The 14,818-nt window shown below is 35.9% G+C and overlaps 1 protein-coding gene across 2 annotated transcripts in view; it reads left to right on the top strand.

Moving 5' to 3' along the window:
• The window catches only part of LOC149795147 (TATA box-binding protein-associated factor RNA polymerase I subunit B-like), a 72,449-nt gene that overhangs the window by 45,769 nt on the left and 11,862 nt on the right, over window positions 1–14,818 (top strand). For both annotated transcript variants that reach the window (XM_089964869.1, XM_089964868.1), the window contains exons 10-14: window positions 1,330–1,462; window positions 4,451–4,616; window positions 7,643–7,689; window positions 8,555–8,639; window positions 11,534–11,634. In XM_089964869.1, coding sequence (XP_089820995.1) covers window positions 1,330–1,462; window positions 4,451–4,616; window positions 7,643–7,689; window positions 8,555–8,639; window positions 11,534–11,634 — 532 coding nt within the window. The remainder of the gene's footprint in view (window positions 1–1,329; window positions 1,463–4,450; window positions 4,617–7,642; window positions 7,690–8,554; window positions 8,640–11,533; window positions 11,635–14,818) is intronic.

The raw sequence follows: 14,818 nt of genomic DNA, 5'->3' as shown, positions 1-14,818 counted from the left end.
GAGAATTCTTATGAAACTTTGCACCTTCATTCATCACATGGTCTATTTGGTCCATAATGAAAATGGTGCCATTGTTACTGGTGAAAATCCTGTTATTGCTATTCCTCCAAAAGGGAAAGTCACATCGACATGGGTTTGCACCAGAATTCTTATGATGCCTGGTTGATTCTAAATAAAAATTATGCTGATCAGAATACCAGTAAGGCCACCTTAGCAGGCATCTTGAAAATCTTATCGCAACTTCTCCAGAATGGAAAGTCTTACTGACTTGGGATTTTCATAGGAAGACTTTTATCATGTCTAGTTATTCCCAAATGAAAGTCATGCTAATATGACCTCCAAATTAGTCACTTTAGTAGACGTCTTGAAAATCTTTTTAGACGGATGGTCATATGGACAATGGGTTTATGCCAGAATGTGCTATCTAGTTGGACCTAAATGAAAATGGTTCCAGTCTGAAATCCTTTATGGCCACCATGGCAGACATCATGAAATTCTTGTCCTTACTACTCCTGAATGGATGGTTATGTTCACATACTGTTTTCAGTGAAAGTATTATAATGAAAATAGTGCCAATCTTATGTCCAATATGGCTTCCCCAATGGCTAAGAATATCAGAGATCAAATTAGCACTCAACAGTTACAATGAAGAAATATTCTTGTTTTGAATTCCTAGAAATACTTTTCAGCAACAAGAGTGTAAGTGTCTTCAAGGGACTCTGTATTTTTTTGTTCATTTCATGAAGAATAGGTTTATTGATGAGCACCGCATCTAGGGAAAATTATTTTGTGCTTCGTTTTTGGCAAAACCAATCTGAATAAAATCAGATCTCTGCTGTCCTACATGAAAATCTGAAGACGACCACTTATGGGTCATGTTCTGGTGACCTTTGAATTAGCCAATGGAAATGCAGCTTTCAAAAATCTGAAAGTGAATCAAATTGTTTGTACACATTCATGCTTTTCAAACACACTGCTCAGTCTCCAAACATGAAGCTATAAGACTTCATCTAATTGGTTGATAAAATCAGCCCTTCATGTATAACAGTGGAGATCTGATTTTATTCAGACTGAGCCAAAACAAAACAAGATGCAGCTTACTCATTTCAGAACCTTGTTTCTTTTGGAGTTTTTTTTTGTAATGGGATCTATTTAGGATACATAAGTGCGGAATTCAAGCTAATTAAAAAAAACACACACACACCAGGAGTTAACCAGATGTGCTAAATTATCGCATAATATTTACAAGCTTCCTCCTTCTTTACCTCAATAAATTCCCCAATATTTGGACCTTGAAATTTTAAAAAAAAATTTAAATCTATTTTTCAGAGAAGAGTTCCCACTCTGCAGTCCCTTCAGAAGGGGGTTGGTAACTTAGCAGTTTTCTTAGAAATACAGAATTTCCCAGAAATTCCAATGACACAGTTGATCAGTCGCTACATCCAGCAGTTGGACTTGCCTGGTAACAAGTTACTTCCTTCATAAGAAGCGAATTATTTGATTTTAAAAAAGTATCAGTTTTTAATGCAGCAATTAAATATCTGTTTATATTAATAGTTATATGTTAAATTTCTGGAAGGAATGTTGTGACCATCTTGAAACCCATACTACCCTCCTCCTCCACCTTTTTGGCTCAGTATTTATGGATTTCAAGACAGTCATAACATTCAAAAAGGGGGCCCTGAGTGGCCAAATGGTCTAAAGGTCTCCCCTTTTCCAGTCACTGCTGTCTCACCTCTGTCAGCATTGGTTTGAGTCTCGGGTTCAGCCAGTATGGATACATGAGAACGCTTGCCAGTAGCTTCTCTTATGTTACATGTTTAGTCTCGAATAAACAGTAAAACAAAAAAGAGTGAAAACAACAAACTTTGAAAAATTTAACAATTTATTTCCCTGGAAAAATTCTGTACAAATACATAAAATAAGAACTTAAGGTTTTAAGAATCATATCCAAAAATAATACAAGAATAATCTACGCATAAATTTTAGAAGTCCTAATAATGAAATGTTCTAACAAATTCAAGATTGAGTCCCGATGAAGAATCCAAGATGGAAGGCAATGAGGTGTGCTGTATCTGGTACAGTGTTGTTATCTACAGTTCCTTGAAGAAACACAAGAAATAACACTCCAGTGTTGGAAATCTGAATAAATTTTTTAAGAAATGTCTTTGTTCAAGAATTCTCAATGAGCACACATATACAGGGTTCATACGGTCTTTGAAGGTCTTTGAGAGTTTGGGAAAAATAAGGTAGCATTTTCAAGGCCTTGAAAGTTTGGGAAAATCGAACAGATTACACTGAGGTCTTTAAAAGTCTTTGAAAATTGAAATAAACCCAAAATTTTTAATTTCTTTCCATAGTCACAGATAAAATTGTCCAAGGTTGTTAACCTGTTTGTTTGTACCCCCTTACCGATTTCAATAATGGAAACCTTTAATGTGATAAAAAGTGCACGGAATTTAGTCAATTCATTCATTGATTTATAATTTCTAACCCGACTGTAATTGTGAATTAAGGTTGGGAACTAGGTCAGCTTTATGTGTTTACAAATGAATCAGTCAAGGTCAAACAATTATCTGGAAAAGTATTGAGTTCCTAGTAAACAAAACTACATTATTTTGACATAAAATGAAATTAAAAAATAAAAAGATTTTAAAACTTACAAACAGTTATAAATTAAATCAAATATACATAACACTTCACATGGGTCAGTGGTTCTTACTGGAGTTTTCCTGGGTTCTTCCTCTACCAGTTATAATGGCTGCCATCTATAGGCTATCATGTGCTGAAAAACGACTTTAAACCCAAAACAATAACAACAACATCACAAATTGAACTCTTTTGGCCAAATTACCATCATCAGTATGCATTGCAAATTTCATTGCTGTCATTGTTGGCTATGCATGTGAGCAGAGGGGCCCCGAGTGACCGAGTGGTCTAAAGTGCTGTCCATTACGGATTACTGCCATCTCACCTCTGTCTGCGTGGGTTCGAGTCTCGGATTCGGCTAATGTGGGTATGTGAGAAAGCTTGCCAGTAGCTTCTGATGGGTCGGTGGTTCTTTCTGGGGTTTTCCCTGGTTCTTCCTCCACCATTAATACTGGCCACCATGTATGGCCTATCGTGTGCTGAAAAATGGCGTTAAACCCTAAAACAACAACAACAACAAGCATGTGAGCAGATGATTGTTAACAGTGTGTTTAAGTTACCTTCCTTGCTTCCACTTCCCACTCCTGTCAGATAAATGACAACTCAGCATTAATTAGAATCAAGCCTTCATTCGGGGTGGGTGGGTGTATTTTACACTTATAATAAATTACACAGTAACACATTTTCATATATCACATGTATTTGGATCATAAATTAGATACTTGCATTTTGACTTTTGAAGCATAGATTGTCTGCCATTCTGTTTTACCTAGTGGTTTTAATGCCTGACATTTATTAACTTAACTACACCCTGCAAGAATATTTCTTATCAGAAATACTGGATTGTGCATCTTTAGAATGAATCAGGCATGTTCCAGAAATTTGTTTATGATATAATAAAATTGCTTGTAGAGAAATCTGACAAGTCTGTTACTGAACATTTTTATATGTGATGTCATGTTTAGCTTTTCATCATACATTCAGTGTAAGATAGGAACAAGCATACCAACAAGCAACAAAATTGCTACAGCAGTTGACTTTAAATTTTATAGCAAACTAATGACCACTGTTTTTGAAGTCAAATTAATTGAGGGGGAAAAAATCATTTCACTGTAATTAAAAAATTTGTTGGACACCAATCAGATTTTTTTTAAAAGAAGAAAGTTATTTATCTTCAACAAGAAAAGTTCCCAAGGTAGTAAATCATGCTGGAATAAATTTATTAGGTATCCTTTTTAAAAACCAGTGTGGTAATAGAGCCATAATAGTCTGTTTCCATCTTCAGGAAAAGGTAAGATGTTGTTATTATGGGTTTTTCAGCACATGATAGGCTATACATGGTGGCTAGTATATTTGGTGGAGGAGAAATGCAGAAAACCCCAGTAAGAACGACTGACCCATGGAAAGCTATTGGCAAACTTTCTCACATACCCATATTAACTGAGCCCAAGACTCAAACCCACATAAACTGAGGTGAAATGTCAGTGATCTGTAAAGGCGAGCAGCTTCGACCACTTGGCCACCTGAGGCCTCACTAATTAGTGTATTAGTCTGAATTAGAATATGGGTTACTTCTTGTCCAGGTTTAAAAAAAACAGTTGGTTTTATCTCTATAATCCCTGGTTAGTCAGGTGTATTTTGATATGAAATCTGTTTTAAATGGCTAATTTGTCATTGCAGCCAACTGTGCAGCAAAATGCACATGTCAAAACAACCACAAAATATTTCCAAATCATTGGTGCATATTTCTATAATTACACATATAAAATTATCCAACATGAGTATTTGATCCCTATTTCAGCGGAGATGCATGGCTATGTTATGGGTCTTGTTCAGTGTCAGAGCTTCACCTGGCAGTATAAGCCAGCATTATTTAACCATAGGCTGCCATTCTGGGAGGGCATGGCCATGTCGTATATTATCATCACCCTCAAGTTGCTCCTTGGACTAGATGATACAACAGAGAGGTATGAACAAATACTATAAATTACACAATTTTCATACAATTTTGTCAACTGGATTTGTAAAAAAAAATGTATTTCAATTGCAGCCTATTTATAATTTTATATATATATATATATATATTTTATATATATATATATATATATATATATATATATATATATATATATATATATATATATATATATATATATATGTAGCAATTTAGACAGTTTAATATATAATGAATCTGAAATGCAGTACAATTCATACTGCTGTTGTGCTAAACTATTTCTGTTGGCAAAATTATATGTTTAACTTAAAAAAGGATGGTAGGGAACTAAATTTTGCAAGACAGCAATTTGGGGACCTTCTTTTCTAGCTAAGGTTCAGATCTAATTCCATCTCCACACTATGGTGGGTCAGTAAGCCAGTTATGGGCCAAGTGCTGGTGCATTTCACTAGATGCAGCTGACCAGTCAGAATCACTCTTACAAATCTTTTTTTAAGTTGATACTGCCATTGTCAGTTCAACCAAACTTTTGTGTGGTTCCTTGAGATTCGACCAAATGAGTCTGGTAAAATTTGTAGGACCAGAATGAGGCTTTCACTTACTGTAGAAGTTATTTCATTGGCTGATGGGATGAGGTGATTTCTTTCTTCATTATGTTGATGAGGTGATGTCACGTTTTGTACACACTTTGACAGATTCATTTACTGATCGAGATACACCACCTGCTTTGGCTTATTTGGCATCTGTATACTACAAAGTGATGTCCAGGTATATTCTTTTAAGCTTTCATGTTAATTTTATCTTACTGCATGCATAAACTGCATGTCCAAAAAAATCTCAGATAGGGAAAGATGTCTTTGTAGTTTCATATTTACAAAGTTTTATGGAAGCACCTTCTGTCAGAAATAGAGTTCTTTGAAGCATTTTAATTGACCCTAGTTTGACAGATTTCTCAAAGTCATGTGAAAGCATGCTTGAATGAGACCAATTGTGTAATTAAACTCCAAACTTTTCCATGAACAGTACAATGATTACCATAACTTGATAGAGCAGTCACAGTTCATGTGACCATAGACTTTAGGTAGGAGCAAGTTACCATTCACATAGGGAATCCAATCTTTCTTCCCTAGAAAGATACATGTGATATAGATAGGATGCTTAGCGAGCCTCTTCCTATTATGTATTCTCCTAATTTTAATGTCATTGGAGAATATATTCAAAAGAGAATGCAAATTTTGATGGTAAGTTTTCTTTCTCCAAGAATACTTACCAGATCACATTACTTAAAGATCCTCCCATCTACCCTGCTACTTGAGAACCCTCAGTGGCACTTCATTCAGCTTAAAAACTGGCTAAACCTAGTGGTGGTAAGGGGAGGTAATGGGTAAGAATTATTGCCCTTTATCTAGAATATAAAAGACAGAAAATATGACTTCATTTTTTAGCAGGATTGGATTTGAGAGGTAGAGTGTAAAATGATATGATGTCCATTCATCAGTCTGTTCCTTATTTTGTTTCTTCACAGTATCTCATGTTCTCCACCATCTACTATTGCTGAACTCTGTAAATGACATGTTTTGGGGTAAGAAAGAAGCTTATCGATATTGGAGTCATAAGGTCAAAATTCAAGATCACTGTGACTGAGTAAAATATATGGTTTCTATACAATAATATTTGAATCAAACTTTGTGAATAGTTTGCACTTTGGATAAGAAAGAAACCTTTAGATTCTGGAGTCACAGGTCAATGTCACCAACTGAAAGGAGAAAAATGGTTTCAGCAGGATAACATTAGTTCTGCAAAACAGGCCTGGATCAAACTTTTGTGGATGAGTTACACTTGGGGTAAGGAAGAAACTGATCGATTTGGGGTTATAAAGTCAAATCTCAAAAAAAATTGTTGAAAAATGATTTCTGCACAGTGAGATTCATCATGCATGACACATTAGATGTAACTTTGTGGATGACTGGAACTTAGAGTAAGGTTGAAATCGATTGATTTTTGGCTTTAAAAAATGGTCAAAGTCCAAGGATCTGGCCAAAATATTAAAGTGGTCTCTGCATGGTAATTTCTATTCTCAACCATGCACCTTCAGCAAAGTTTGTGGATGACTTATACTTTTGGTGAGAAAGAAGCATGGTTTGGGTCATTGTCACAGAAAAAAAACAATTGTTTTGGTATAATAGCTCTAATTCAAGACTATGTACTGTAGCCAAAGCCTGTAGAGAGCTTGCACATAAGGCAAGGAAGAGGTGAGTTGTGTGTGTGTGTGTGTCGGAATTTTAACGTAGTTTTAACAATTTTGCAGTCATATTGCTACGATGTCTGTAGTGTGGCAGTTTATAGTGATGTCTAGCATAGGGACATCATGCTGCAGACATGTAGCATGATGTCTCACCCAGTTACATTATTCTGACACCAGGCCAACCAGTCCTAACACTAACCTCTTAATGCTGAGTGCCAAGCAATGCAGCTGTTAGTACCGTTCTTATAAGTCTTTGTTATAACTCAGCCAGGGTTCAAGCCCACAACCTCCCGCATCCAAGGTGGATCCTGTAACCACTAGGCCACCAGAGTGGTCGAAGAAGAGGTGAATTGATTGTGTAGCTAATAGATCATTGTTGCTCAAAAGAAAATTTGATATTTTTTAAATAACAAAAAATGTGTTCTTTGGCTGAATTTTGTGGATGGCTTACATTTAGAGTAAAGAAGAAGTCTATCAATTTTGGAATTTAAAAAGCTCATTGGTCAAGGTCATGGTATGTATAAAATGAAAATAATGATTTTCTGCAGATTAAGTCTTGTTTGGGACTGCAAACCAGGGTCAAGGTCATTAATATCCATTAATTAATAATCTTGAGAATTGATCATGAACGCCTTGACGGAGGACTGTAAACATGGGGCAACCATTTAATGTACTACACTTAGTACTCTAATACTATCATAAAGCATGAACTTGAATTTTTTACTCAAAATGTTGTGTTTTTTTATTTTTTTTCAATAAAAAACATGACTTTCTAATATATGGTTATATTTCAGAATGATTTCCAATTATGCTGCAGAGTTGGTGAACGTTCTTCAAAACTGTAAGTTTCTTTAGTATCATACTACAGAATAACTGGTATTCTTCACAGTCATTTGTCTTACCTGCATCCATTACCTGGCTTGCAAAAACTTGGATACAAAGGCATAAGACAAGACTTTAACATTGGCAATCATGATGCTTTTGCCATATTTGTTGCTGCAGAAAAAGTAATACCTATATCTGACATTTTTAATGCAGTTCTTTTCTTGGCAAGGGTGTCATAGTTTGTTAAGTAGTCCTTTTTCTGCTATTTAGTTAGGGTAGGTGGATTGGGTGGGTGTGGCTTGGTAATGTTATTAAATCTACCCACATGTATATTTATCAGTTCATCCAGTATGTCACAAGATGGCCCCAGGTATCTGAGTGGTCTAAAGCACTTGCCTTTACCGATCACTGCCATCTCACCTGTGTTGCATGGGTTTGAGTGTCAGGTTCAGCCAGTATGTGTAATTGAGAAAGCTTGCCAGTAGCTTCCCTTATGTTGGTGGTTCTTCCCAGTATTTTCTGGGAGTTCTTCCTCCACCAGTAGCCATGAAAAATAGTGTTGAACCCAAAACAACAACCATTGTGTGACAAACTTTAATTAGCAATAGCTGGTTTTGTTAGCAGATATTAGGAAAACAGAAAAATGTAACAGTACAAGATTCTGCCTTTGACTAATTGATACTCAGTGTAATCAGCAAGTCTTGTTTTTTTACCTTTAAATAGAAAACTTCAGGAGGTTACGTGCCCTTTGCCCTGAGTAATTCTTTTATAGATATATAAAATTTACATTTTTAAGTGTTACATTTTACACTTAAAAATGTTATAGAAATTTTACTTGCCAAATTTCTGCATGGTAAATATCTTTAATTTTTGTATTGCAGGGCACCAACTCTTTGTGTGGGAAGACTGGTGTAAACATATGGATCAGAAATTGAGTAGTTGCCAGAATTATTCATTGCAAACAATGTAAGTCTGGGACTTTATGGCAGTGGACAAACATTGGATGCTGTCAGATTTTATAAATCTCTTTAGCATATATAAATGATAATAGTTTGGAAAAGAAATGCATGGAGAACTTGTATGTAGAAGACGTGTCTAACCGAAATCTAGAAATGTCACTGATGCCCTTGCTGATATGATGCAATTCAAGGGCAAAGATCAAAGTCAAACAGGGGTCATTACACCATTGTACAACTGGAAAGGTTGCTTCCTTGCTCTGGACAATTCATGATCATGTGATCAACATTACTCACAGATGAAAGCAGTGTGATATTGCTGAAAATTTTGATCTATGAAGATAGTTATGCTTTGAGTATGAGAAATTACTAATGATACTGACTCCATTTTGTTTTGTGAGAAAATAATGCAAATTATTTTAATATAAAGCTGCAAACCAAATTTAGTTTCGGTTCATGAAGTGCTTCAATAGGTTATGGAGTGGAAATTAAAGTTTTCAGTTACATAGGTGCCATAAAACCCCAAAACAGTGAAAATTGAACTTTACTTGGGTTTAATGTAAGCCTGAGAGTAAATTTATTTTAAATCTTTTAGCACCACAAAAAGTTAAGGAGCTAAAAGGAATTGAAAAGCCATGTGCAAAATCAAACAGGGCCATAAGTCTGTAAGATTTTTCTGGAAAATGGTGACAATTAAACTAAACCTAGGGCTTATTAAGTTAAAGTCTCAGACAAAATTTGATTTTAATCCCAAAGTCCTTAAAAAATAAACAAGTGAAATTTATTTTGAAGGCCAAAAAGGTCAAGGTAACACAGGCTCATAACTCCTTAAAAATTTGCCAGAAAATGGTGATAATCAATTTTGATCAAGATTTTCTTAATGTAAAGCCTCTTACCAAATTTGATTTCAGTCCACTGACTGTTTGAAAAAACATGAAATTAAAGGGCAAGTTGAAAATGAAATTAAAGGGCAAGTTGAAAGTCAAATGGGAGCAATAAAACTTCCCCATAAACTTTGCCTACAAATGGTAAAAATATTAACTCTTGCTAGGTATTCATAGTGTAAAGCCTCATACCAAAATTTGCTTTTATTGATTAGGTACTTCAAAACTTGTTGAGAGGAAATGAAATTTGTGAAATTTGAAATGAGATATCATGACATCAGTGAATAGGACAAGCATCAGTAAAGCTATATACCCTCTCCATAGATATGGGGCATAAATAGAGTTCCCCTTGAAAATGTCTATAAATTGATTGTAAATCACACATAAAATCTCCAAATAATTTCCTTTTTCATTATCTCCTACCACAAATGTGAAGGGGACATATAATGTTACCCTTGGCAATTCAACCATTACACCTTGGTTAAATTTTGATGTTTAGGTCAAATTTAATTTTTTGGTCATGCAACTTTGTTGATGCATCTTAGCAGGTATAGTATGATTCAACCAAAAGTATGTCACTGACCTATATCAAGTGTTTCTTTGTTTTTGGTTACATTTTGCATTTAGTTAAATTTTTCAGGCTCTGTTAGCCATAGCCATTCACCTTTGGATGTAGATGCATCTTGGCCAAAAGTAGGTCATTGTGACCTAAAATTTAACCTTCAGGGACTTGGTTAAGTTTTATTAAACAAAGCTTAATGATGTCCCGGAAACATGAACTTTAGGTAACATTGGCCAGTTTCTCAGGCACTGTTAGACCCAGAGTTGTTTATTTTTATTTTTTTATGTTGATCTAAGTCAAAACAACATCATTTATCAAAAGTAGGTACCTTTGTTGTAGATTTCATGCTCACATGATTTTGGTTAAGTTTTGCATTAAGGTAAATTTCTAAGGCACTGTTAAACCCAGAGTCATGCAACTTTGCATGATTACAGCACTATTTAACAACAAGAAGTTACTGTGACCTAAATGTCATTCTTCACTTTTGCTATTTAGGTCAGTTTCTTGGGGTAGGTCGGCTTGAAGTGGTTTGATGTTTTATGTCAGCAACATGTAAAGTTTATTTAATGCCAAGGCAGTTGGAGTAAAGTACCTATCCAGGGACACACCACAGTAACTGACCTGGGCTGATCTGATGGTGGGATCCAAACTTTTAGCCTTCAGGTTGTGAGTCTAGCATGCGTTGGGAATGGTTGGACACACAAAACTTGGTGTTTTGATTTAATTTTTGTAATTACAGTGCCACCTTACCATAATTATGACTCCTGAAATACTGTCTTCATGGGGAATCTCTGTAAAATTTTGAGGTATTGTTAGCTTCAGTCAACTTTATATGTGAATGTATTTGGGTGAGTGTAACACTTACTACCAAAAGTAGGTCACTCACTCTTCATGTACACTGAATAAGTTTTCATTTAACTCTGTTTCTACAGCATACTTGGCTTCAGTTTATTTGTTTTCCATAAACACATTTTTATTTTTTGAATGTGTACATATGATTCCTCTGATTTTCAAACTGAACTGAGTAATTAAATTTAAAACCTCTGGGGACTGAAAATAAAAGTCTGTGTTGTTGTGCTTTCAGATATAAAATATTGAGAAGGAAAAAAAAGATTTCCACCAAGCCTATTTTTTAAGAATATTTTTTAAAAAAAAAGTAAATGTGAGACAGCAGACACTTTGTTCCTGTTTTACCACTATAGTTTTACTTATCTGCCAATGTAACCTGTACTTTGATTGGTCAAAGAACAACATTTGTTGAATATACTGTCTTAAAGGTAAGGCTACAGAAAATAAGTTTTAAAAAAATATTTTTTTTGCAAAAGTTCCAATTCATTTTGGAACAGTCTTGTAGGTATTAAGAATGTTAATGATGTTTTAACTTTTACATGTCAGGTTAAAGAAACAGATCAAATTAATTCAGTGACACTGTAGTGATGCGTATTGTTTTGACTTCAGAGATTTGTCTGAGTTACACACTGTGGATGGCATTCTGCAGCAGTACTACTACATGAAACAGGGAGACCCAAAAGTTGAAGTCCATTTCTCATACAAATTAAGTAAGTCAGACAGTTTGGTACTTGTGCATACTGGTCATCTCTGTTGATACCAGTAGTTTATAGTGACTAGATATCAAATTTATTCTGAGTTGAGAGGAAACTTGATGCATCTAAGACTAGGTTATCATATTTACCATGAATATTGGGACACTATACTAGTTAGACATCAAAAAAAATTTCAAGCGATAATTTTTATGCACTGGATTTTTTTTGTATACTTTATTTTAATGATGTCTTTCACTGAAAATTTTGGGAAATCACTTTTTCTTGCATCTGCCTCTACTGACAGTCGTTTTTGTCATTTTCTATTTCAGATTCTTTACCTTATCATAATACTTTACGAGAATAAATACTTTGTAAATCCAGCCCTCCCAGGCTAAACTTATTAGTTAAGAAGTGAAAAGTTACCCACCCATATAGGTGGTAGTTAGATAGATTCATCTCCCCTGAATAATTCAGTTGTGCTGAGTAGCGTGCTGTCTCCTGACAAGAGATCTCACAATGCAAACCTACAAGAATTGTCGAAGTATTCTTCCTAAAGCAAGTTGAGCAATGTCTCTTGAAAGGGAAGTATAACCCATCTGTACTTTTCCAACTTTTCCTTGTTGTTTTCTTTTGAAGGCTAAATTTTCTGTATTTTGTAGAATTATAACATTGTTGTTCACACAAGTAGGCAGTCTTCGTATGAACTTGATTGGGTTGCTAGCTTGTCCCCTCACATTGGTGTAGCTTTATTTTATGTGCAGGTATTGTGTGTGCTGTTGAAATCTCAAATTGCTGTATAATTTCTGCTCAGATTGGATACATACAAGTATATAATCCAATCATAGCATCCACTTTGTTGTTATCATAAGCAACACTTCAGTGATTTATTTCTGCATAGGCAGTCAATTGGTCCTTCAGCTAAGTTTTTATCAAAGTTATTGTTATAGTATCGATTTTATGTGTTAATAGCAATGCATCAGTATTTTTCTGTATAGGCTGCCTTGTGGGCCCTTGTTACAGGTGAATTTTTATGTTTAGCTTGCTCATGTTGTCAGAAATGTGATGCTTGGACCAAATATCAATGGGCTGTAGTACTGGAAGTACAGGAGAAGGTGCAGATGCACACCTTGAGGGTTGAAGAATCAGTTAGTATACATGCTGATGTCACTGCGGTGAATGATTCGCTTTTCAAAGAGTATGAATTCAAAAGTCATGAAGTGATCGATATTCTTTCAGTCAGTGACAGCAACAGCTATCACTCAACACCTCATCTTGACAAACTTTTCTCAGCAGAACCAATAAACCTGATACCACATGGATTCGATGGCCAACCTTTCTCAGAAGAACCAATAAACCTGATACCACACAGATTAAATGGCTAACCTTTCTCAGCAGAACCAATAAACCTGATACCACATGGATTCGATGGCCAACCTTTCTCAGCAGAACCAGTAAACCTGATACCACATGGATTCGATGGCCAACCTTTCTCAGAAGAACCAATAAACCTGATACCACATGGATTCAATGGCCAACCTTTCTCAGCAGAACCAATAAACCTGATACCACACAGATTCAATGGCTAACCTTTCTCAGCAGAACCAATAAACCTGATACCACATGGATTTGATGGTCACCCTTTCTCAGCAGAACCAATAAACCTGATACCACATGGATTCAGTAGCAAACCTTTATCAGCAGAACCAGTAAACCTGATACCACATGGATTCGATGGCCAACCTTTCTCAGCAGAACCAATAAACCTGGTACTGCATGGATTCAGTGGCCATCCTTTATCAGCAGAACTAATATACTTGATACCACATTGATTCGATGGCCAACCTTTATTAGCAGAGCCAATAAACCTGATACTGCATGGATTCGATGGCCAACCTTTATTAGCAGAACCAATAAACCTGATACCGCATGGATTCGATGGCCAACCTTTATTAGCAGAGCCAATAAACCTGATACCGCATGGATTCGATGGCTAACCTTTATTAGCAGAGCCAATAAACCTGATACTGCATGGATTCGATGGCCAACCTTTTCAGCAGAACCAGTAAACCTGATACTGCATGGATTCGATGGCCAATCTTTATTCGCAGAACCAATAAACCTGATACCGCATGGATTCGATGGCCAATCTTTATTAGCAGAGCCAATAAACCTGATACCGCATGGATTCGATGGCCAACCTTTCTCAGCAGAACCAATAAACCTGAAGCTGCATGGATTCAATGGCCAACCTTTATCAGCAGAACTAATATACTTGATACCACATGGATTCGATGGCTAACCTTTATTAGCAGAGCCAATAAACCTGATATCGCATGGATTCGATGGCCTACTTTTATTAGCAGAACCAATAAACCTGATACCGCATGTATTTGATTTCCAACCTTTTCAGCAGATTCAATAAACCTGATACCACATGGATTTGATAGTCAGCCTTTCTCAGCAGAACCAATAAACCTGATGCTGCATGGATTCAGTGGCCAACCTTTATCATCAGAACTAATAAACCTGATACTGCATGGATTTGATGGTCACCCTTTCTCAGCAGAACCAATAAACCTGATACCGCATGGAATCAGTGGCCAACCTTTATTAGCAGAACCAATAAACCTGATACCGCATGGATTTAGTGGCCAACCTTTATTAGCAGAACCAATAAACCTGATACTGCATGGATTCAGCGGCCAACCTTTATCAGCAGAACCAATAAACCTGATACCACATTGATTTGATGGTCAACCTTTCTCAGCAGAACCAATAAACCTGATGCCGCATGGATTCAAAGGCCAACCTTTATCATCAGAACTAATAAACTTGATACCGCATGGATTTGATGGCCAACCTTTCTCAGCAGAACCAATAAACCTGATACCACATTGATTTGATGGTCAACCTTTCTCAGCAGAACCAATAAACCTGATGCCGCATGGATTCAGTGGCCATCCTTTATTAGCAGAACCAGTAAACCTGATACTGCATGGATTCGATGGCCAACCTTTCTCAGCAGAACCAATAAACTTGATACCACATGGATTCAATGGCCAGCCTTTATCAGCAGAACCAATAAACCTGATACCACATGGATTCAATGGCCAGCCTTTATCAGCAGAACCAATAAACCTGATACCACATGGATTCACTGGCCAACCTTTATCAGCAGAACTAATATACTTGATACCAC

Source organism: Sinohyriopsis cumingii, chromosome 7 (genome assembly GCF_028554795.1).
Source record: "Sinohyriopsis cumingii isolate HCF-2022 chromosome 7, ASM2855479v2, whole genome shotgun sequence".
In the NCBI taxonomy this organism is placed as follows: Eukaryota; Metazoa; Mollusca; class Bivalvia; order Unionida; family Unionidae; genus Sinohyriopsis; species Sinohyriopsis cumingii.
The sequence above is the reverse complement of the archived record's forward strand: the minus strand, read 5'-3'. Positions and strand labels throughout refer to the sequence as shown.